This window comes from Mastigoproctus giganteus, chromosome 11 (assembly GCF_048544385.1).
Source record: "Mastigoproctus giganteus isolate SK-2022 chromosome 11, ASM4854438v1, whole genome shotgun sequence".
Lineage (NCBI taxonomy): Eukaryota > Metazoa > Arthropoda > Arachnida > Uropygi > Thelyphonidae > Mastigoproctus > Mastigoproctus giganteus.
Genome location: NC_143585.1, coordinates 83,285,664 through 83,307,586, shown reverse-complemented (window position 1 = coordinate 83,307,586; position 21,923 = coordinate 83,285,664). Strand labels below are relative to the sequence as shown.

Here is a 21,923-nt window from a genome sequence, read left to right as displayed (position 1 = left end):
GTGTTGCCAAGGTCTGGTAATTCCGAGTGGTGGATGTATATGTATGCCCTGGAAAAATTAATCTTACTTGATTTCTTGTTTCGTTACTTTATCCTTGAACTTATATTTTTGAATTTTTTCCCCTAGTCTCCAAAGGTCACATAATTTCAAGAATGCAGAATGCTTTCCTTTGCAATTAGAACATTGTGGAGATGTGGCAGTACATTCAGTTTGTGCATGATTTACTAGAGAGGGCCTCGAGAACAATTAGTTGCACCACACACACTAAAATCGGAAATCATGAAGGTATGCCACGATGTTCCACAAAGTGGTCATCTAGCATTTGACAAGATGTTACAGAGGATTCGAAAAGACTTCTTTTGGGTAAATATGTACAGTGATATCAAAAATTACGTGGACATTTGCATGCTTCATGTTTGGAGAGAAGAGAATATAATCCTAATGCAAAGGCAAGTTCCTTCTGAGTCAACACCTTGGTACAGAATGAGTATGGACATCCTCGGATCGCTACCCACCAGTTTAGAGGGAGATAAATACTTTCTAGTAGTGGTGGATTGCTTCACGAGGTACACAGAAGTATACCATTGAAAACACAGAAAGCTGTAAAAGTGGCAACTGCATTTTTAAAATTTTGTTGTGGCAAGACATGGAATTCCACAAGCCCTATTAACAGACCACGGTAGTAATTTTTGCATCCAGCTAATGAAAAATATTTATGAACTCCTTGGAATTAAGAAGCTTCAAACAACTGCATTCCATCCCCAATGTAATGCCAAAATAAGACACTGGCTGCCATACTATCACATGTAGCCAATACCACAGAATCAGACTGGCATATTTGTGTACCTCTAGCAGTAGCAGCATATCACTCTGCTCTTCACTCATCTACACAAGAGAGAGAGAGAGAGAGAGAGAGAGAGAGAGAGAGAGAGAGAGAGAGAGAGAGAGAGAGAGAGAGAGAGAGAGAGAGAGAGAGCAGTAGAAGGAAATCACCAAGAAAGAGAAGAATGATGATATCCAGCTCAGAACCCTGGGTGTGCCAAGCTCATACTCACCAAATGTGAGCCCCTGGGGTTAATACTCCAGTTCAACCAACATATGCTTCCTTGGAACATTACTCAGAGCAGATGGTAGCCAGGATGCAGTGTACATGTGAAATAGTTAAACAATACCTACAAGAAGCAGTGGAAAGTCAAGAACAGTATTGCTCCACTAAAGCTGTAGATAAGCAAATCAGAGTGGGCAGCGTGGTATACCTGTATATGCCAAAAGTTAGACCAGGCCAAACTGGAAAGTCAAAGTGCTGGACCTTATAGAGTAATAGCCTAGACTTCTCCAGTGAACTTTTAAATACAACATATCTATCATCCAGAACAAACAACTAAAATAGCAAATCAGCAGACCATTTCTAGAACCGAGCCTCGAGTTACCCGAAGCATATCCCTCTCCTGAACCAACCTTGGAACACACAAAACCTAAAGAAATATATGAAGAGGAAGAGACCGAAGAGAAGCAGAGGGATGAACCTATCGATACTTCATTTTTGATGCCTAGTCTCCCTATTTCTATACCATTAAAATATTTGCCTAACAGGTCAAAAATAGCAATCAGAAGTGAACAAGATGAGCAGGTAGCTCCACAAGAGAAACAAAGAAAAGAATCATTCATAACTGACACACCAGTATAACCTGTGCAGCAGAAGTCGGGAACTAGTTATGCCCCAACCTGTAGTCGATTCACAGACTCCAGCGGTTTCACAAATGTCTGAGGAAGAGACATTACCTGATGTTACCTCTTATCAAGGACGGGATGTAACACAACCCTCACTATCACAAACCTACACAGAAGAGGGAGAAAGAAACACCAACGCCACACTCGGATAACCTCAGATTATTAGAAAGATTTGTGGATTGGGTTATGGCTCCCGATACCGAACTAACTCAGGAAGAAACCTCAGAATGAAATTTGGCTAATGATTGATATGATTTTATTATAAGGTTAACAGATGCATTAAAATAAGCCACTGATTAACATCCATGAGTGACGGTTTTCCTTTTGTTATGTTTCACCCTCCACAGGCACCAGACACAGATAAGGTAGTCATAATGAAGAACTTGAGAAATTGACTCCTAATTACATGGTGTGATTTTGATATTCGTAGGCCCTAGGCACTTTTATTCCAAAATGTGCTAAAAAAGGGGAGTTAAAATGTTTCTTCTATTTTAATACTTTGACTGCGAATCATGTCAATTAACACGATTTAAGTTTCAACTATAATAAATAATAAACCACCTCAATTGATGGAGTGACCATCACTTTGATTCTTCTAGTTTCGAGAACAGTCGCTAGATAGCGGATGTTGTTGTTGATGGTGTTTTAAGTGCAATGGCTACTTAGGCCATATTGCACTCATGAAAGTGGTACATACTGCCCGTGTTTGTTGATTTTGAGGCAGTTAAAAACGGCTATACAATCCTATTCGTTTTAGGAAGGAGAAGAATTCTGAGATTTGATTTTTCGCCTATTATATGGCTAAGCAACAAAGGTTCCTTTAAACTTGCCAGAGAACTGAATGACACTAGTTGAGAATTACTATACAGAGCACATTCCAGAAGTATGTGTTTGACTGTGAGTGATGTATGACAGTGATTACACTGAGGAGAGTCATTTCCTGACAAAAGAAACAGATGGGTTAAATGAGTATGGCTGATTCTGGCTCTGGCTAGAATTATTTCTTCTTGTCTGTCTGTAATGAGGCTGGAAGCCCATAATTTTGGTACAGGTTTAATTTGAAGTAGTTTATAATGAATTTGCACTTGCCATTGAAGAGTCCATCAACCTTTACATATACTTTATGTATTCATTTTATAATCTGTGACCGGTACTAGTGAATTCGTTCGGGCTGAGTTGGATGGATGTTTGGCAGCATCATCAGCAATTTCATTTCCGGTATTCCAGTATGGCCAGGGATCCAGCAGAAGATAATCTTTTGCTGATGCTCTCTGAGATTAGCATTAGTAGAGGCATTTGATGCAAGAAAGCAAGCTTATGCAGCATCAGCCAAAAAAAAAAAAAAAAAAAACCCTCTGTTCGTTCGAAATACCTGTCCAGCTGAGCCTTCAACTTAAAGGCCAATTTCCACACGTCTATCCTACATCTGTCTTTCCTCAATTTGAATTTATGCCCTCTCGGGTGATTATTATGAGCAAGGGAAAGAATCCCATCAGCATTGAGCATGCTCACACCATTCAAGGCTTTATAGACCTCTATCAGATCACCTCGCTGGTGCCTAGTCTCCAGACACTTTAATTTGCAAAACTTAAGCCTTTCTTCGTAAGAGCAACCCTTTGTTCCATTCACTAACCTTGTTGCCCTTCTCTGTACTCGTTCCAGCAGCTCTACATCCTTCTTGAAATGAGGCCTCCAGACCTATATACAGTACTCAAGGTGTGGCCTGACCACTGCTTTATACAAGGAATAATCACCTCCTTATCCCTGCTAGAAAAATTCCTATATATCATTGACAATACACCATGAGCTACTCTTGCAGCCCATCTGCACTGCTCAGAGAACTTCATATCTGCCTGCACAACCACCCCCAGGTGCCTTTCATTCTCTACCACTGTCAGTGTAGTACCACAGAGTTGATACGTTGCTCTGGGGTTGCTGTTTCCCATACGTAGTACTTTACATTTGTCAATGTTAAACTTCATTTGCCACCTCTCAGCCCATCTGCTCAACCTTTCCAGATCCTGTTGCACAAGAATAGTGTCAGTAGTGTCCTTGACAACCCTTCCAACCTTCGTATCGTCTGCAAACTTGGACATTAAGCCTGATATACCATCATTAATATCATTTATAAATACAGAAAACAATAATGGACCCAACACTGAACCCTGAGGGACTCCACTAATAACTAGTCCATGATCAGCAGTGTCCATTGATTACCACTCTCTGTCTTCCCTCCCTCAACCACCCCTTTATCCCTAGCAGCAATTTGCCTCCAATGCCACACTGCTCCAATTTGTGCAGCAGTCTTCCATGCGCAACAGTATCCAAAGCCTTTCTAAGATCCAAGTATATAATATCAAAGTTATTCCCTGCATCCAGTTCTTTTGTGACTGCATCATAGTATTCAATCAAATTGGTCAGGCAAGACTTCCCCTTAACAAAACCATGCTGTGTCTGAGCTATAACTGAAGTCTTGTCTAGATGATCCTGCAGTGCTTCTTTAACCAGTGCCTCCATTAATTTTCCTGGAACAGAAGTTAAACTCACAGGTCTATAATTACTTGTGTCAGCCTTTGATCCTACTTTGGAATTTGGGTCACATTTGCACATCTCCAGTCCATGGGTACCTCCCCAGGTCCAAGGAAGCTCTCATAATTATGGCTAAGGGTTTACTTACTTCCTTAGCTGCCTCCTTTAATATAACTGGATAGATCCCATCCACCCCAGGTGCCTTTCTTGTCTTTATCTTCAACAATTTCTCCTTCACTTTACTCTCAGTTATTACAAGATTCTCTAGCTTACTGCCAGAGTTGAATACACCTCTGGTATCCTCTTCCTGATTAACTCGTCATGTGTGAATGTAGATACAAAACACTCATTTAGTTTGTTAGCCACCTGAGCAGGATCATCAACAGTTGAACTATCAATATCCAGTGGACCACCCTGATTCATCCCCTTCCTTCTAGTTTACATAAGTAAAGAACTCTTTGCTGTTTTTCTTTGCATCCCTTGCCAAAGATTTCTCGTAATCTGCCTTCACCTGCCTAACCTCCTTTGTAACTTGGTTACCAATCAACTTGTATCTATCATAGGCTTCTGTGTCATGTGTTAATTTGTATGTATCCCATGCATTTTTCTTCTCTACCATATGTCTCATTAGTTCATCTGATATCCATTTAGGCCTAAACCTTGAACGATATTTCTTAATTGGTATGTAAAACCTAGTAGCTTCCAAGATAAGTTCTTTGAATGCTTTCCATTTTGAATCTGCTGTTGGTAACATCATCAGTTGGTCCCACTGTATAGAATTTAAATACTGTCTCAGTCCATCATAGTTGCCTTTACGAAAGCAATAACCCTTCCCTTTACCCCTAATGGTAGTTATCTCTTCGAGTAAATCCCACTTCAGCACACTGTGATCACTGCCACCTAGTGGTTCATTTATCTGCAGATTCTTAATGTATGAAGAATCACTACTGATAATCAAATCATGAGTATACTCCCTCTAGTTGCCTCCTGAACGTGCTGATGTACAAAACAATCATCCAATAAATCCACAAAAGCCTTGCTAGTGTGTGAGTGACCAGCTCCCAAAATCCAGTCAATATCTGGGAAATTAAAATCCCCCATTATAAGGCTCTTTGATTTACTGGCCCACTCTATTTCCCTGTACAGTTTCTTATTATATTCATCAGAGTCATTAGGCCTATAGCACACTCCTACTCTCAATTTTGATCTCCCAATGCTTATGTCACACCAAACTGACTCGACACTGCACTGTCCAGCGATGCGACTGGCTTCACTTCCTTGGATTTTATGTGTTTCTTAACTAAAGCATAACCCCTCCTCCCTTCCTATCCTGTCTGTAGTAGTAGTAGTAGTAGCATGTGATGCAAGAAAGCAAGTGTAGGAGCTTATGCAGCATCAGTCAAAAAAAAAAAAAAAAAAAAAAAATCACACCATTCCCTCCAAATGCCTGTCCAGTTCCTCCTTAAATTTATTCAACCTATCAACTTCCACAACAACAGATGGAAGTTTGTTCCAGCAATTAACCACCCACTGGCTAAAGGCAAATTTCCGCACATCTATTCTACATCTGTCCTTTCTTAATTTGAACTTATGCCCCTTAAGTTCGTAATCTGAACAAGTGGAAGGATCCCTGAACCCATTCAAGGCCTTATATACCTCAATCAGATCACCGCACATGTGCCTAGTCTCCAGCCACTGCAATTTGCAGAACTTAAGCCTCTCTTGATAAGAGGATCCCTTCATTCCCCTCACCAATCTTGTTGCCCTTCTCTGTACACACTCAAGTAAATCTACATCCTTCCTAAAATGAGGCCTCCAGACCTGTATGCAGTACTCAAGGCGTGACCTGACCATTGCCTTATACAGAGGGATAATCACCTCCTTTTCCCTGCTAGCAAAATTCCTCTATATCATTGACAAAACCCCATGACCTGCCCTGGCAGCCTGTCTGCAAGATGGCAGTCTGTAGACGGTGTACTCCCCAAATTCCAGTTGTGCATTCCTTATATCTGTGTGACACCACGTCTCTGATATCCCAACAATATCTGCCTTTGATGTTTTGAGCAATACCTCAAATTCATCAAATTTCTTTACTAAACTCCTAGCATTGGTGTACATGCAAGTATACATGCACCTGTTTCTATTCTTAGCTACCCTAACACAACCCATGTGTTTACTTGTACCGCAATGACTCCCAGCAGTCTCTGAAATATCCTGCATCTTGTTTTTTAGGCTTCTGTTCATTCCAATAGAAGCAGTGCAAGAATCTCTTTCATCTCTGCTAGTGGCTACTGTTAATCTATTAGTCTTTGTCTCCCCCAAGTTAGCAGTTTTCCTACCCATCTAATACTGCCCTCGTTAACATCAGCAAATATTCTTGCACCCTTTCTATTTAAGTGTATCCCATCCCTGTAGAAGTAGTCTCTCCTGTTAACAAGTATAGTCCAGGCTGAAAAAAATTCTACCCTTTGAGCTTTGCACAATCTTTCCAGGGCCGAATTGATCGACAAGGCTCTCATCATATACTCCCTCCTATCGTGTCTGGGTAGAATTGCAAACACTTTCAGTTTCAACCCTACTCTGATCTGATGAGCTTTAATAACGAGTGAATAGGTGGAGAATAGTTTTGCATGGCTAATAAGGAACTTTGCGAGTTGACTTTGAATTGACATATGAAAAATAGTTTCTAAAGCAAGTTTTATCGCATATAATTCAGTCGTGTAACTACTACACTCTGTTGTAAGAGATAGAAAAATGGTAGTATCAGGGAGTACCACAGCTGAACCCAATCCACTCTGGCTTCAATCCATTTGTATATATTTTAGCAAAGTCTGGATAATGTTGACTGTGCTCAATGTGTAGCTGTTGGATGTTAATGTCTGATAGAGAGTATTTTTCCCACTGATGGAAATAATTGTCACAAAATAGCATGAGGACAGACCATGGACGGTCGGGATCTATAGGATCTTGCAAGATTTTATTGAGGTGTATATCCCAATTTTCTGCTATTTGCTTTAACCTAATACCAGCAGGCTGAACTGTCTGTGGTTTGTTTCTATAAAAGGTCATAAACTGCGGATCATAAAGTATTGACCAATTAGGATGGGTCACCTAGCTTTGGATCTTGGTTGCATAGTTCAACAGCAACATCTTTCTCCTGATATTTAGAAGAGGTTTGTGGGCTTCAACATACAAACTTTGCACTGGAGAGGTTCTGAATGCACCTAGTGCTGTTCTAAAGGCTGAGTGTTGAATAGGGTTAAGGCGCAATAAAGCACTCTCCCTAGCAGAATCGAAAACTGGCACGCCGTAGTCGAGGTGTGATCTTATTACAGATCTGTATAAATGAAGTAGGCTGTAACGATCTGCTCCTCATGTTGTGGTTGAAAAGACTGAGTATGTTCAGTTTTTTTTTTTTTTTTTTTTTGACAAGTAGTCCAGAGATGTTCAATGTGATTTTGGAAGTTTAACTTACTGTCAAAAAATAATCCTAGTAGATGAATACTATTAGCTATGGGAAGAGGATGGTTATTTAAGTGGAGCTTGGGTTCAGGATGCATATTGCATCTGGTACAGAAATGAATGGCAGTCGATTTCTAACTGGATAGTCTATAACCATTTTGTGTCATCCATGTCAGGATGCAATTAATTGATATTTGTAGTTGGCATTCAATGTAATGCATGTTTCGAGAATGACAGGATATTGTGAGATCGTCTGCAAAGAGATATGAATCCTTTGTTTTTGTAATGAGTTCAAATATATGGTTCATTCTCATTGCAAACAAAGTGGCACTGAGAACAGACCCTTGTGGAATTCCTTCTTCTTGGATAAAGTTCTTAGGGTTCCCCGGTAGCAAACTTGAAAGGATCTCTGTTGAAGGAAATTTTGGATAAAATATGGTAAATTACCTCTCAGGCCAAGGGAATGTAGGATGCCGAAATGCCATGTAGTGTCAAAGGCTTTCTCAACGTGAAGGCAGACCACGATGAGATGTTCTTTTTTGATGAAAGCATTTCTGATGTTTGTCTTGGCTTTAACAATGAGATCCAATGAAGATCGGTTTTTCTGGAATCCAAATTGGTTGTTGTTAATCAAGTTTTGGGACTTGAGGAACCAAGTGAGACGGCGATGTATCATTTTCTCGAGGGTTTTGGTGAGACAGCTGGTAAGGGATATCGGCCTGTAATTTTGGAAAACAGAATGGTCATTACTGGGTTTTGCAATTGCTACTACATAAGAATGATGCCAGGAACTTGGGAAGTTATGTTTGAAAAATATCCAACTGAAAAATATGAGCAGAGAAGAGAGTGAACTTTGACTCAAATTTTGGAGCATTAGATGATATATCCCATCAGGGCCAGCAGCACTGTTTCTTGAGTTGGTAAGAGATTGCTGTAGCTCAATCATGGTAAATGGTTGATTATAAGATAAAGTAGCTTTACCAGTAAAATTCAGTCTGGATTTCTCTGTAACTGTTTTAAGTTTTTGAAATGTTTGATCATAAGCAATAAAAGAGGACAACTGAGAAAATACGATTCCCAGTACATCTGATATTTCTGTAGGAGTAGAGAGCTCCTGCCCATTCCAATTCAGAAGTGGAGTGGATAAAGGAGGAAATTTAGTGTTTAAACATTTTATTTTTTTCCAGATTAATCTGGAAGATAGATTGGAACCAGTGTCAGAGTAATACCATTTACAATGCATGTGGCAACGGCATCTAAGGCAGGTTGTAATGGGATGTGTCTGGAGGGGATGCTTGAATCCACAAGTATTGCTACTCATCCGTGAGCACTGTTAGTGTCAAGCTCTGTCATGTCTGAATATAGTATAATTTTTTATTGTAATTGAGACCTAATTTGTCAAATTCATTGCCTGCAGGCACACTGCAAGAGGTTTGTAGTGGTGAATTAATTCATGGATGTTTTCGATGTTACTGAGAAGGCCTCTACAATTCCATTGAATAAAGTGTTCCATTATTTGGTTTTGTAAGAAGGAGATGAATCTGTCTATTTTTTGTGAGTATGTTGTTTACAACAATCAAGTTTAGATTTTTCTTTTCTGGGAAAGTTGGGGCGAGCTGATACATTGGTATCTTCCATATCACCATCTGCATGTAATTCGAGATCTTCTTCAGTGTGATCACACCATTGGTAGCCATCCTTGTTGGATGTGGTTGCTTTACCTCAACAGGATCTGATTTTTGGAATTTTTCTGCTACTTTACTGTGGGTTGGAACTGTGAGTGGTGTATTGTTACTTTGGTCTACTGTCTTTGGTTTAGATGTAAGCTGGGTTGATAGAACTGATCGAGCACAGTCTGTGATCGATTTATCTGGAGAGAGTGACACTTCTGTCTGACATGCTACTGACTGGTGAGAGTGGATTGCTGAAGCACAAGAGCTTTTGTTGGCATGCTTAATTTAATTTGTTTTCTAGCTTCTTGGTATGAGACTTTGTTTTCAGTCTTGTATTTTTGTATTTTCTTCCTTAACTTCCAGAGATCACATTCTTTGGAGTATGCTGGATGGTTGCCCCTGCAATTAGGACACTACGGAATTTGTGCCTTGCATTCTGATTGAGTATGAGTTGTACAGCCACAGTTTGGATACATTGAAACTCCACAGCATGCTGTCTGGGAGTGACCAAATTTCTGGCATTTGTAGCATCTTAAGGGATTTGGAATAAAGGGTTGAACACGGCAATTTAAGTAACCTGCTTTGACTGAAGCTGGTAGATTTGGTGTATTGAAGGTTAGAATTATGTTGTGTGTTGGGACTATGGTGCCCTCTTTTCGTATCATCATTCTTTTTGGCCAAGTTACACTTTGTTCCTTTAGTTCCTGGACTATTTCTTCATCAGAAATACTGATGAAGAAATACATCATATACTCCCTCCTATCATGTCTGATCAGAATTGCAGATACTTTCAAATTCAACCCTGACTCACAGCTTTTTTTCAGCATTGACTTGTTAAGTAATTCCACCGGTCTCCTACTCTTAATATCATTAGTGCCAACGTATACAACAATATCACCCTTTGTGCCCTTAAAAGATGATATCTGCTCTACAACGTTATCAACCTTTGCCCCTAGCAGACATACCCTGGTCCTGTTCCATCTATCCTTTTTGCACAATATATTCCCCATTTCCCTGACAACAGAGTCACCGACAACAACTAGTTCCTTTGGGACCAGCACATTCTGCCTTGGGGTGTGCTGCTGTGTTGCTTGATGTTCAAGTGCAAGCTCTGGCATTGATGTGGGCAGCTGAGAGCTTCATGGGCCCCTCTATTAAAATCCTTCGAGGGCATCCATCCTGTCCTTCAAGATCTCATATAAGCCCATAACAATGGTGAGTTAGCGCCTGATTTCCTCGCACTCCTTAAATCGCGCGCACACACAAAGACATTCCCCTTGGCAATAGTAGTTAATGATCACTGCCAAGCAGAGCTTCTTCAGAGTGACCAAGATATATTTCAGAGATGGTCACAAAACTGGCAGCTATGCTTTAATCCGGCAAAGTGCAAGGCAAACCTAGGGAACGGTAACCACAAATCACTTTTACACTTGGTGGAGTTTAACTGAAGTCAGTAGTGGAAGAAATGGATTTGGGAGTTACAATACAGTCAGACATGAAGTACTCTGAGCACTCTAGACAGGTTACAAAGAATGCCCATGGTTTCCTATCGATGATTTATCGAACATTTGCTAATAGAGATAAGGACATCATAATCCCATTATATAAGGCTATTGTTAGGCCACAGTTGGAATACTGAGGAAAGACAGATGTAGGATAGACGTGCGGAAATTTGCCTTTAGCCAGCGGGTGGTTGGTTGGTGGAACAGACTTCCATCCCTTGTCGTGGAAGTTGATAGCCAAAATAAGTTTAAGGCTCAGCTGGACAGGTATTTCGAACGAACAGAGGGGTGAAGTGGAAGTGGTTTTTTTTTTTTTTTTGGCTGATGCTGCATAAGCTTGCTTTCTTGCATCAAATGCCTCTACTAATGCTAATGCTAATGCTAATACTGTGTTCAAGTGTGGAGACTGCACCTAAAAAAACACATCAAGCTTCTTGAAATGATCCAGAGACAGGTAACTCGTCTGGTGAAATCAGCAAAATGACGTCCTCATGAGGAAAGACTTCGAATATGTTGGGTTGCACAGCTTGGAAACCAGGCACCTTACAAGCTTGATTGAGGTGTTTAAGTGTCTGAGAGGCAATAGTCAAATGAATAAGGATGAAATTTTCGCAGTTATAAATGATTCTAGTACTAATGGCCATAATTTCAAGTTAGGGGAGGAGATATTTAGATTGGATTGCAGGAAGTTTTATTTTAGCCAGCGAGTTATAAATTACTGGAACAAGTTACCTATATCGGTGGTAGAAGCTGCAGTTTGGGGAAATTTAAAGGTCAGCTGAATAATTACCTATGGGAGGAGGGAAAAGCATAGGCTGCCTATTTCCTTTTCTCTTATTATTTTTTTATTATTATTTTATTTATTTTTGTTATTTTATTTTATTATTAATTTTTTGGCTGGTTCAGCATATATAGCACCATGTGGCCATTGTTAATATTAATACTAATACTCTTGTACTAATTCCAGGGCCTCACATTGGAGAATAGGCATTACGACCCGAGCTTGCCCAAGTATTACAATTTTTCAGCATTATACTGCTTTTTTTTTGTTATCTTTAGCAGTAGTGCCTCCACTTTAGTTTTTGCCATATTTGCAATTAACTTTGTCACTTTCTCTCCACACATTATACACTTTCTGGTTGTCACTTTCTCTCCACACATTATACACTGGTCTTTTACACTAATATGTCATCTGAATATACACCTCTAAGATTATTACTATAATTAATACCACTCATATACCACGTGAAATTAATAATATAGTTTAATCTAACTGCCTAAATCACTATACAATTTAAGGTGACATTTCAGGCAGCGTACTGATACCAATCATCAGACCATGCTGGTAATGGACAGAGAAAGGGGTGCTACCAGCAGTTAATTTATAGATATCAGGGACTAAGACCATTATAATGTGACTACAAACACTGCTGATAATAATAAGCAGTACTTATGTAAAGCCTGGAATGTAATTTAATGGCTAGAATATAATGCTGAGAAGAAATCAAAGTACATTTCTGCCAATGCCAGCGGATCAAAATAGAAAATTAAGAAAACCAAACAGTATGCTATAATTTTAGAATACATAGGTAAAATGGTAGTCCAAACACTATTGACAGCACATTGATATATTAATATATCAGCATGCAGTATTAAAATATAAGTTGCAAATTAATTACTGATTACAATTCAATTTCATACAATAAAGATAAATGATATAGATTAACAATGCTTGCAGAGCCATAATGGAAGTACTTTGCAGTGTTTCAAAAAAATGGCTTGCAAGAAGAATTTAATGCATGAGTACTACGGTGGTGAAAGTGTGTAACATTCAAGGGAGAGTATTTCGAGATGGAGAAATCCACGGAAGAGTCAGATGATGACAATTAAGATCTTGCACTGGTCTGCGAATTAAATGATCACCCCTCATACAATTCCAATTAATTAATTAATTGTGGCAAATAAATCCAAAGTATTAAGTCTGAATTGCCATTACAATAGAAAACAGATATTAAATTAAGTAAAACCAAATACATAAAGATTACATTCTTACCTGCTGTCTGACTCCTCTTGCCTATGCTTCCAGAAACCTGAAGTGCATACAGGCGAGGGGTGCTACCAGCAGTTAATTTATAGGTGTGAGGGACTAAGACCATTAGCCAATGGAATGTTGCCAAGTTTTCTGCCCTGCATCTGGTGTGGTACTAACAGATCCAGGGTAGAAAACTTGGCAACATTCCATTGGCTAATGGTCTTAGTCCCTGACATCTATAAATTAACTGCTGGTAGCACCCCTCGCCTGTATGCACTTCAGGTTTCCGGAAGCATAGGCAAGAGGAGTCTGACAGCAGGTAAGAATGTAATCTTTATGTATTTGGTTTTACCTAATTTAATATCTATTTTCTATTGTAATGGCAATTCAGACTTAATACTTTGGATTTATTTGCCACAATTAATTAATTGATTGGAATTGTATGAGGGGGTGATCATTTAATTCGCAGACCAGTGCAAGATCTTAATTGTCATCATCTGAATCTTCCGTGGATTTCTCCATCTCAAAATACTCTCCCTTGAGTGTTACACGCTTTCACCACCGTAGTACTCATGCATTAAATTCTTCTTGCAAGCCATTTTTTTGAAACACTGCAAAGTACTTCCATTGTGGCTCTGCAAGCATTGTTAATCTATATCATTTATCTTTATTGTATGAAATTGAATTGTAATCAGTAATTAATTTGCAACTTATATTTTAATACTGCATGCTGATATATTAATATATCAATGTGCTGTCAACAGTGTTCGGACTACCATTTTACCTATGTATTCTAAAATTATAGCATACTGTTTGGTTTTCTTAATTTTCTATTTTGATCCGCTGGCATTGGCAGAAATGTACTTTGATTTCTTCTCAGCATTATATTCTAGCCATTAAATTACATTCCAGGCTTTACATAAGTACTGCTTATTATTATCAGCAGTGTTTTTAGTCACATTATAGCAAAATTTCCACAATGTTCACATTGTAACTGTATTAATTAATATCTTTATTGATTAATTAATTAATCAATGCTGGTAAATCAGTATTATATAAAATCATTATCATATTAAATATGTATTTTACCACTAAATTAATCAAATCGATAGATTTTTTTTATACTCTTTCAGCCTTTTATATATTTTCCTTTCTTCCTCATCCACTTTCCTTTCTTTCAGGTAGAATGAATATTTTAGCTTATTACTTTGGCAATTTTTTTTTTTTTTTTTTTAATTATTATACTTAGCAGCTTAGAGCTTGAAGGCATTGGTACATATCCAACTTTTATTTAATACATCTCCACCCATATATTTACAATATCACAGCCACTTATGGGGATTATTACTACTTATATATATATATATATATATATATATATATATATATATATATATATCTTAATCTGAGTATGTGTGCTTACCTAAAAGAGCATTCCTCTGGGTAAGAACCTTGCTGTAAACAAGAAGGTCACCAGGGCAGATCTGCATTGGAGGGATAACAACAATAGAACTCCTTCTTCGATTCCTACTGCACACATTGTCCTCTGGTCTGTGGAAAGCAGTTGTGGTATTTGTACAACATAGTAACATGTGAATATTCAATATATACGTATATATTACATACAATATATATATAACCCTGTATGTGAATAACCCTGTATATATATATATATATATATATATATATATATAAATAAATAAATAATGTGTGGTTTGTAAAATAAAATGGAAATGAAGAGTACATATGGTGCCTGAACTAAGAGAAGTTTAAGGGATAGTCGAAAGTGGAAGTGAAGTTGTGGTTAAACAGGTGAAAGAATTTGAAAAACCTAGTACAAAAATGAACTGGCTGAGGAAGCAAACAAAAAAAAAATATCATAAATAAATAAAAAAAAAATTGTACAAAAATAAAAATGAAAAATAATAAATAACAAAGAAATAAATAAGTAAATAACACTGTATTCAGATATGGGAGGGCAATTTTAGCAAGAGGTCAAATCAGGGGATGGCAAATATGCAAAATCTGAATATAGTAGATGAAAATATGATACACAGCCAGGAAATTCATCAGGGATTCCTCACCATGTATCAGGCACTGCATTTCCAAACTTGTCTGTAGTATTAGAAAAAAAGGGGGGGGGGGGAAGCAAATATGTGGCCTTTATCGTAATACTAGTAGACAAAGTAGTCCCTATGCAGTGTAAAAATAAAGTTAATAATGTAAATTAAAATAAATATAAATTTACAAAAGTGTAATGTGAAATAAAATACAAATGTATGTGCAGTGCGGAAGGGGTGAAAGGTAATTAAATTACTGTAGTTGAAGATTAAAATTCAATTATAAAGCAGAGGAATTTTATCGAAAAAGTGTGGACAAGCAAATGGTATAGGGAATGGTAAAATTCTTGGCGAGAGGAGGGGAAGGGAATAAAAAGATGGTCAAAAGAAGGCAAATATAGTGATAGGATTGACGATAGATGGAGTGTTAGTATCACCCTCATATTACACTAATAGTTTTACGAAAGGGGAAAAAAAATAGTGTAAAGATAAAAAGTGTAGAAAGAGTCATTAAAAATACTATTTGATTTGATTTGATTTGGATTTTATTGGCACATTAGCAACTAAGGCTATAATGCACCAAATCCAGGTCATATATAAAAAGTTAAACATTCAGTGACCTAATTAGTTAGGCCATCATGTCGAGATATAACACAGATATAAAAAGTATAAAAGTAAAAAATATATCAGCAAAGAAATAACAATACAAGTTAAATTTTAAATACGAGTAAAACGTTTACTGATTTTAAATAGCTAAAAACAGCAGACACATTGTCATTGTCGGATAAAATCTGACTGAGTGTATAAGGCTCAGCCAGATGACTAAAAGCGGTAAAATAAAAATCACATTCGTGTCTAAAACGGGGACACTCGGTTAAAATGTGATGTATACTTAAATAGGTGTCACAGTTCTCACACATAGGAGAGTCATCTGCCCTCAGCAGGAATGCATGTGTAAGATGACTGTGTCCTATGCAGAGGCGAGCTAAAACAACTTCCTCACTGCGATTCCTGTGCAGACTAGACTGCCAATGTCGGATTACAGGCTTTATCTGATAGAGCTTGTTTGTGACTTGCTCATGCCAAGTCACAAATGTACCGATCACAATGTGGCTTGGAATCCAGCAGAAACGAATGTCGAAAGAACACTCAGACAGAGTGTAGTGTCTGCTGAATCCGGGTCACAAATGGATGAGGATTATACCTCATACCGATAAAGCCTGCCGAGTGCTTGGAAAGTCAGTGTACACCATACACCTTTGATACCTATGGGTTTTAATGTGGTCCAAGGCTAACTCTATAGCATACAACTCAGCTGTATATATGCTGCATTCTTGGGGAATCTTTCCAGATATAGAATGACCTGAAAAGATAGCAGCAGATCCAACAGACAACTCCGACTTCGAGCCATCAGTGCAGACAGACAAGAAGTCGGAATATTCAGCCCAGTGGGCAGCGTAGAGTTGGTGGTAGACAGAAGATGGAGTTATGGACTCAACCCAATTTTTAAGGGAGAAGTCGCATGATGGTTATCGAGCATGCCAGGGTGGAAATGGTTGCCTTGCTGACTGGGCAACATTGTCTACCATGATGTCAAGTTCTCTGAGCAGCTCTTGGACACGGATACCAAAAGGCCAGTTGGCACTCTGATGAGTGTTATATAGGTTTTCCCATCGTGGCTTGAAAATGGATGTCCACGTAGGGTTGTCTGGCAGGGATTTTAATTTAAAGGTATATTTTAAAGACAATTGCTTTCATCAAAATGACAGTGGTGGTTCAGTTTCTTCAACATATAAACTCTGGACAGAGGACGGGAGATGTTCTAAATGCTCAAGTAGCAATACGGATGGCTTGGGGGTGAACTGGGTCCAGCCATCTAAGTACGCTGTTTCTAGACAATGTGTACACTTGGGACCCCATAGTCTAGTTTAGATCAGACAAGCACACGATAGAGGCTGAGTAAAGTGGAGCAGTCTGCTCCCCATTTATTGGAGGAAATAGAGTATAGGAGATTCAACCCTCTGGTGCACTTTGTCCGCAGTTGATGAAAATAAGGTAAAAATGTCAACTTCTTGTCGAAAATGAGCTCCAATTTTGTCTCGGGTGCTATTGGAATGATGTCTTGTCCGAGTTAAAGTTCTGGTTCAGGGTGAAGGTTCCATTTGCGACAAAAGTGTATGCAGACAGTCTTCTGTGGAGAGAAAACCTAAAACCATTAGTCACTGCCCAAGAGTTGACGTGGTCTATGGCATGCTGCAATTGTCTTTCAATGACCCTCATATTACGGTTGGAAGAAGTTGTTCAGTTATAGAGTTAACTTTGATAGCAAAAAGCGTAACGCTTAAAACTGATCCTCGTGGAACTCCCTCTTCTTGGCAGAATGGCCAGGAGAAGGTAGATCCTACACGAACTTAGAAAGACCGGTCTGTAAGGAAGTTTTTAATAAAGAGGGCAATGTGTCCCCCTAAGACCAAAGTTATATATGTCTTTTAAAATTCTATATCTCCAAGCCGTGTCGTACGCTTTTTCCATATCAAAGAAAACCGACACCTGGTGCTCAACGTTTCAGGAAAGCATCACGTATAGATGTTTCCAAGGGGATTAAATGGTCAAGTGTTGACCTGTTCCTTTGGAAGCTACACTGTATCCTGGAAAGGTTGTTAGCATCTAAATACCACAAAAGACAAGCACTGACCATTCTTTCCAGGATCTTACACAAGCAGCTCGTCAGAGCGATAGGACGGTAATTTTTTGGTATTTTTGGATCCTTTCCTGGTTTCGGAAAAGGAAGGACGGTTGTCATAGCCATGAGTCCGGAAATGTCTCTTCAATATAGATTATATTATAGAGACAGAGCAAATGATCCATGGATTCCGATGAAAGGTGTTTAATCATCTCATAATGGATGTCATCTGGCCCAACAGCACTCGCCTTGGATAGTGAGAGTGCTGCTTTCAGCTCCCACTGTGTTAAGGGCTGATTGTATTCCTTGCAATTGTTAGAGGACAGCTTCAGGTTATGTTTTTCTGACCTTTTTGTTTGATCGCGAGGAACTCTGGGGGGGGGTATGATGTTTCTGAAGACACTTTAGCGAATGTCTCCCCAAGAGTATTTACAATTGCAGTTAGATCTGCAATTGTACATCCATTATGTTCCAAGATCGATGAAGGGTGTGAGGTGTATTTGCCCTTCATTTTCCGAACTTTGTCCCAGATGGCTTTGGGATTGGCAGCCCATGTAAGGGAAGATGAAAATTTGATCCAAGATTCCTTTGGCACAGGCGCCTAATGTACCGTGCTTTGGCACGTGCACATTCGAAGGCTATTAAATTATCTGTGGTGGGGTAATGACAAAATATTCCCCATGCTTTGTTTTGAGCCTTCCTAGCTGCTGTGCATTCTCCATTCCACCATGGTTTTGGAAAACGTGGAAAGCGGGACGATGTCCTTGAAATTGCAACTGCTGCTGCTGCTGCCTGGACTGTACTTTCTGTGATGTGTTTTACTGACTCATTAATTGGCTCCTGGCCAAATATAGTGGTATTGAACGTTGTCAGATGACGAAAAGCATTCCAGTCGGCGTGATCGATCTTCCAACATGGTATCCTTGACTGGTGACATTGTCTCCCATTTGAAATGGTACATAACACGGGGAAGTGATCACTACCATAAAGGTTTTCTTCAACCTCCCATACATTCAGAGGCAGGAGGGAAGGGGAGCAGATGGAAAGATTAATGGCAGTAAATGTATGGGTAGAAGTGTGGAAAAAGGTGTTAGATCCCACATTTAGAAGGGCCAGATCATTCTTTTCAAGCAATCGCTCAATAATCTGACCTCTTCTATTGATGTCAGAACTACCGCACAGCCCACTGAAATCCTCTAATAATAGAAAAGGGGGTCGCAGTTGCTTAATGAGATCATCAAGGTCTGCCTGGGCAGTGTCATTCCCAGGTGGCAAATAAATGGAGCAAACAGTTAAAAGGAACCCTACTGTAAGACGAACTGCTACAGCCTCTAGATTAGTGGTAAGAAGCACAGCTAAGATCCATCCCCAGCTCTGTCTCTGCGAATAACTGAGCAGTTACGTAAGTAAGGGCCCTCATTTGCCTTTAAATACATCTCCTGTAAGCAAAAGCAAGTTGGTTCATGCTTACTCAGGAGAGCCTTGATGTCATCTCTATTTCTACGAAATCCACGGCAATTCCATTGGAGAAATTTAAATGTACCCATTATTTTGATTTATTGGGTCAGTTGGGTGGCGTCCGAAGGGATGAGGGCTTCATTTTCTCAGTCCTGGGTTTATCTCTCTTTGGAAATACTGGATGGTGGCCTGTATCCATTTCTTCTTCTTCTTCTTTTGCAAAGAGTTCCAGGACAGACTCGTCCTGTACTTCCTTATCTTCGACATCCATTGTCTCTTGGATTGTAGATGCCTGTTCCCCTTTCTTCGGAATTTCTTTAGCACTCTTTTTTGGAAGTGGTGGAACACTAGGAGGTACGGATATAGCAGTGGCGGCTGACTGTGATTTTTGTGTGGGCTTTTGGGAACTTAATAAATAGAGCGCAATGGGGGTAAATGACTCCCTTGGTGGAATACTCATATCAGTCTGAGTACCAATGGTACTTTTCCCAGACGCTTTCTGGGCGTATGAGGGCTTGGAACTATTTATAGGTTGGATGCGTTTTCTGGCCTCCTGATATGAAATGTTTAGCTCTGTTTTTAGTTTTTGAATTTCCTTCTCATCTTTCCACCGCTGGCATGCTCGAGAGTATGCAGGGTGTTCTCTTTGGCAGTTAGCACAACTTGGCTTAGAAGCTAAACATTCCTTGCTCTCGTGGTCTTTAGCACCACAGCGAGCACAGGCATGGGGTGCCACGACAAGCTGTTTGAGAGTGGCATTTAAAACACCTCAGTGGGTTCGGGATATAAATCCTCACTGGGCAGTTTAAATAGCCTGCTTTTATGGAACTTGGAGGTCGTGGGGTGTTGAACATTACGATGAGAACTCGGGTAGGGACGAGATGCCCATCCTTCCGCATCGATATTCTTTTGACAGCCGTCACTCCTTGGTCTTTAAGTTCAGAGTAGATCTCTTCTTCAGAAACATGAAGAAGGTCCCACTCTGATATGACACCACGTGAGAAATTCAAGGTTTTATGGGGAGTAATGACGATGATGTGTAATCCCCCCCCTAACGATGTGGCTTTCAGTTGTTGCTGTGCATGTTTTTGGCTTGCAGCCTTAACTAAAATATCTCCAGAACGTAGCCTTTTGACAGATTTTGGAGATCCTGTCAACCCTTCTAATCCTTTCTGGATGAAAAAGGGTGACATTTTCCCGAGTGCCTGCTCTCCGGTTGAATGGAGAATGAGGAAAAGCGGTGTCACAGATGGTGGTCTCTCCTCAGTTCTGGGTCTTTTTGAGCTGCAGTTATAGGTATCTTCCGATCGGTTAGGTAGGGGCCTTTTTGGGGCCCCAGAAGAAATAGAATTTAAATTACTCATATGAATAAGATGAAAATTTCAGATGCCCTAAGTACCTCACCCACCACGGAGCCCTATGAGGGGATTCCCACTCGTGAACTAGCAGGTACTGCGTACACGAATGGGACGGCAAGTTTGCTTAGGAGCACTATACCCACATTTCCAATAAGCCTTGATCCTGTCCCAGGACCAAAGGGAGGGAGACTTATTGGAACGCAGTTGACCCAAGCAGTAAGAACCACCCACCGATTGATTCCAGTTGGGCCGGTCTGGGACCACCCGTCTTGTCGAAGCAGGGGCCAAAGTGATGTATCAAGGCTGGGCCCCTCAACCACCAGGATCCCCCTTTCCGAGTTTCCACGGGTCGCGGTGCACGGCTGCACACGTCAGATTCCAAAGATGTAACCCTGGAACCAAGGTATGGGCGTTAGATCCCAGTGATACTAATCTGGAAACCCAGCAGCATCACTGGGAGGTCCCCTCACCACATACTGGTGCCCATGTCGAGGGATATTAAAAATACTATAAATACTTATAACTTACACCCAGTAAGTTCAGTATTTTTAATGAATTTTTCTACACGTTTTATCTATATACTGTCTTTTTCTATTTTTTCCCTGTCCGTAAAACTATTAGTGTAATAAGAAGGTGATACAAATGCTCCGTCTATCCTCAATCCTATCGCTATTTTCACCTTCTCTTGACCGTCTTTTTCTTCCCTTCCCCTCACAAAGAATTTTACCATTCCCTATACCATTTCCTTGTCCACACTTTTTCGATCAAATTTCTCTGCTTTATAATTGAATTTTAATTTTCAACCACGTTAATTTAATTACCTTTAATCCCTTCCACACTTCACATATATTTATTTTAATATTTCATATTACACTTTTGTAAATTTGTATTCATTTTAATTTACATTATTAACTTTATTTTACACTAAGTAAGGACTACCTTTTCTACTAGTATTACAATAAAGGCCACATATTTGCTACTTCCCCCCCCTCTTCTAATACTACTTGGTTTTTTTTTTCAGGAGCATTAGCAACTAAGGCCATATTTTTCCGGGATATGCGGTGGTCATTCCCTGACCTTTCCGCATCCTCCGTATTTGTCTAATACTACAGACAAGTTTGGAAATGCAGTGCCTGACACATGGTCAGGAGTAGTCCCCCTGATGAATTTCCTGGCTAGGTATCATATCTTCATCTACTATATATTCAGATTTTGCATATTTGCCATCTGATTCGACCTCTTGCTAAAATTGCCCTCCCATATCTGAATACAGTGTTATTTACTTATTTATTTGTAAAATAATAAGAGGTTTGGTTTGGTTTTGATTTTATTGGTGCATTAGCTGCTAAGGCTATAATGCGCAAAATAATAAGAGGAGTTTACCTCAATATATTACGTAGAACACTTCAGTATGATATTCTCCAGAAATTAAAAC

At 39.4% G+C, this 21,923-nt stretch overlaps 1 protein-coding gene across 2 annotated transcripts in view; it reads right to left on the bottom strand.

Moving 5' to 3' along the window:
* The window catches only part of LOC150078196 (uncharacterized), an 881,600-nt gene that overhangs the window by 244,073 nt on the left and 615,604 nt on the right, over window positions 1–21,923 (bottom strand). For both annotated transcript variants that reach the window (XM_090385307.1, XM_090385308.1), the window contains one exon: window positions 14,353–14,480. In XM_090385307.1, the coding sequence (XP_090241433.1) occupies window positions 14,353–14,480 (128 nt within the window). The remainder of the gene's footprint in view (window positions 1–14,352; window positions 14,481–21,923) is intronic.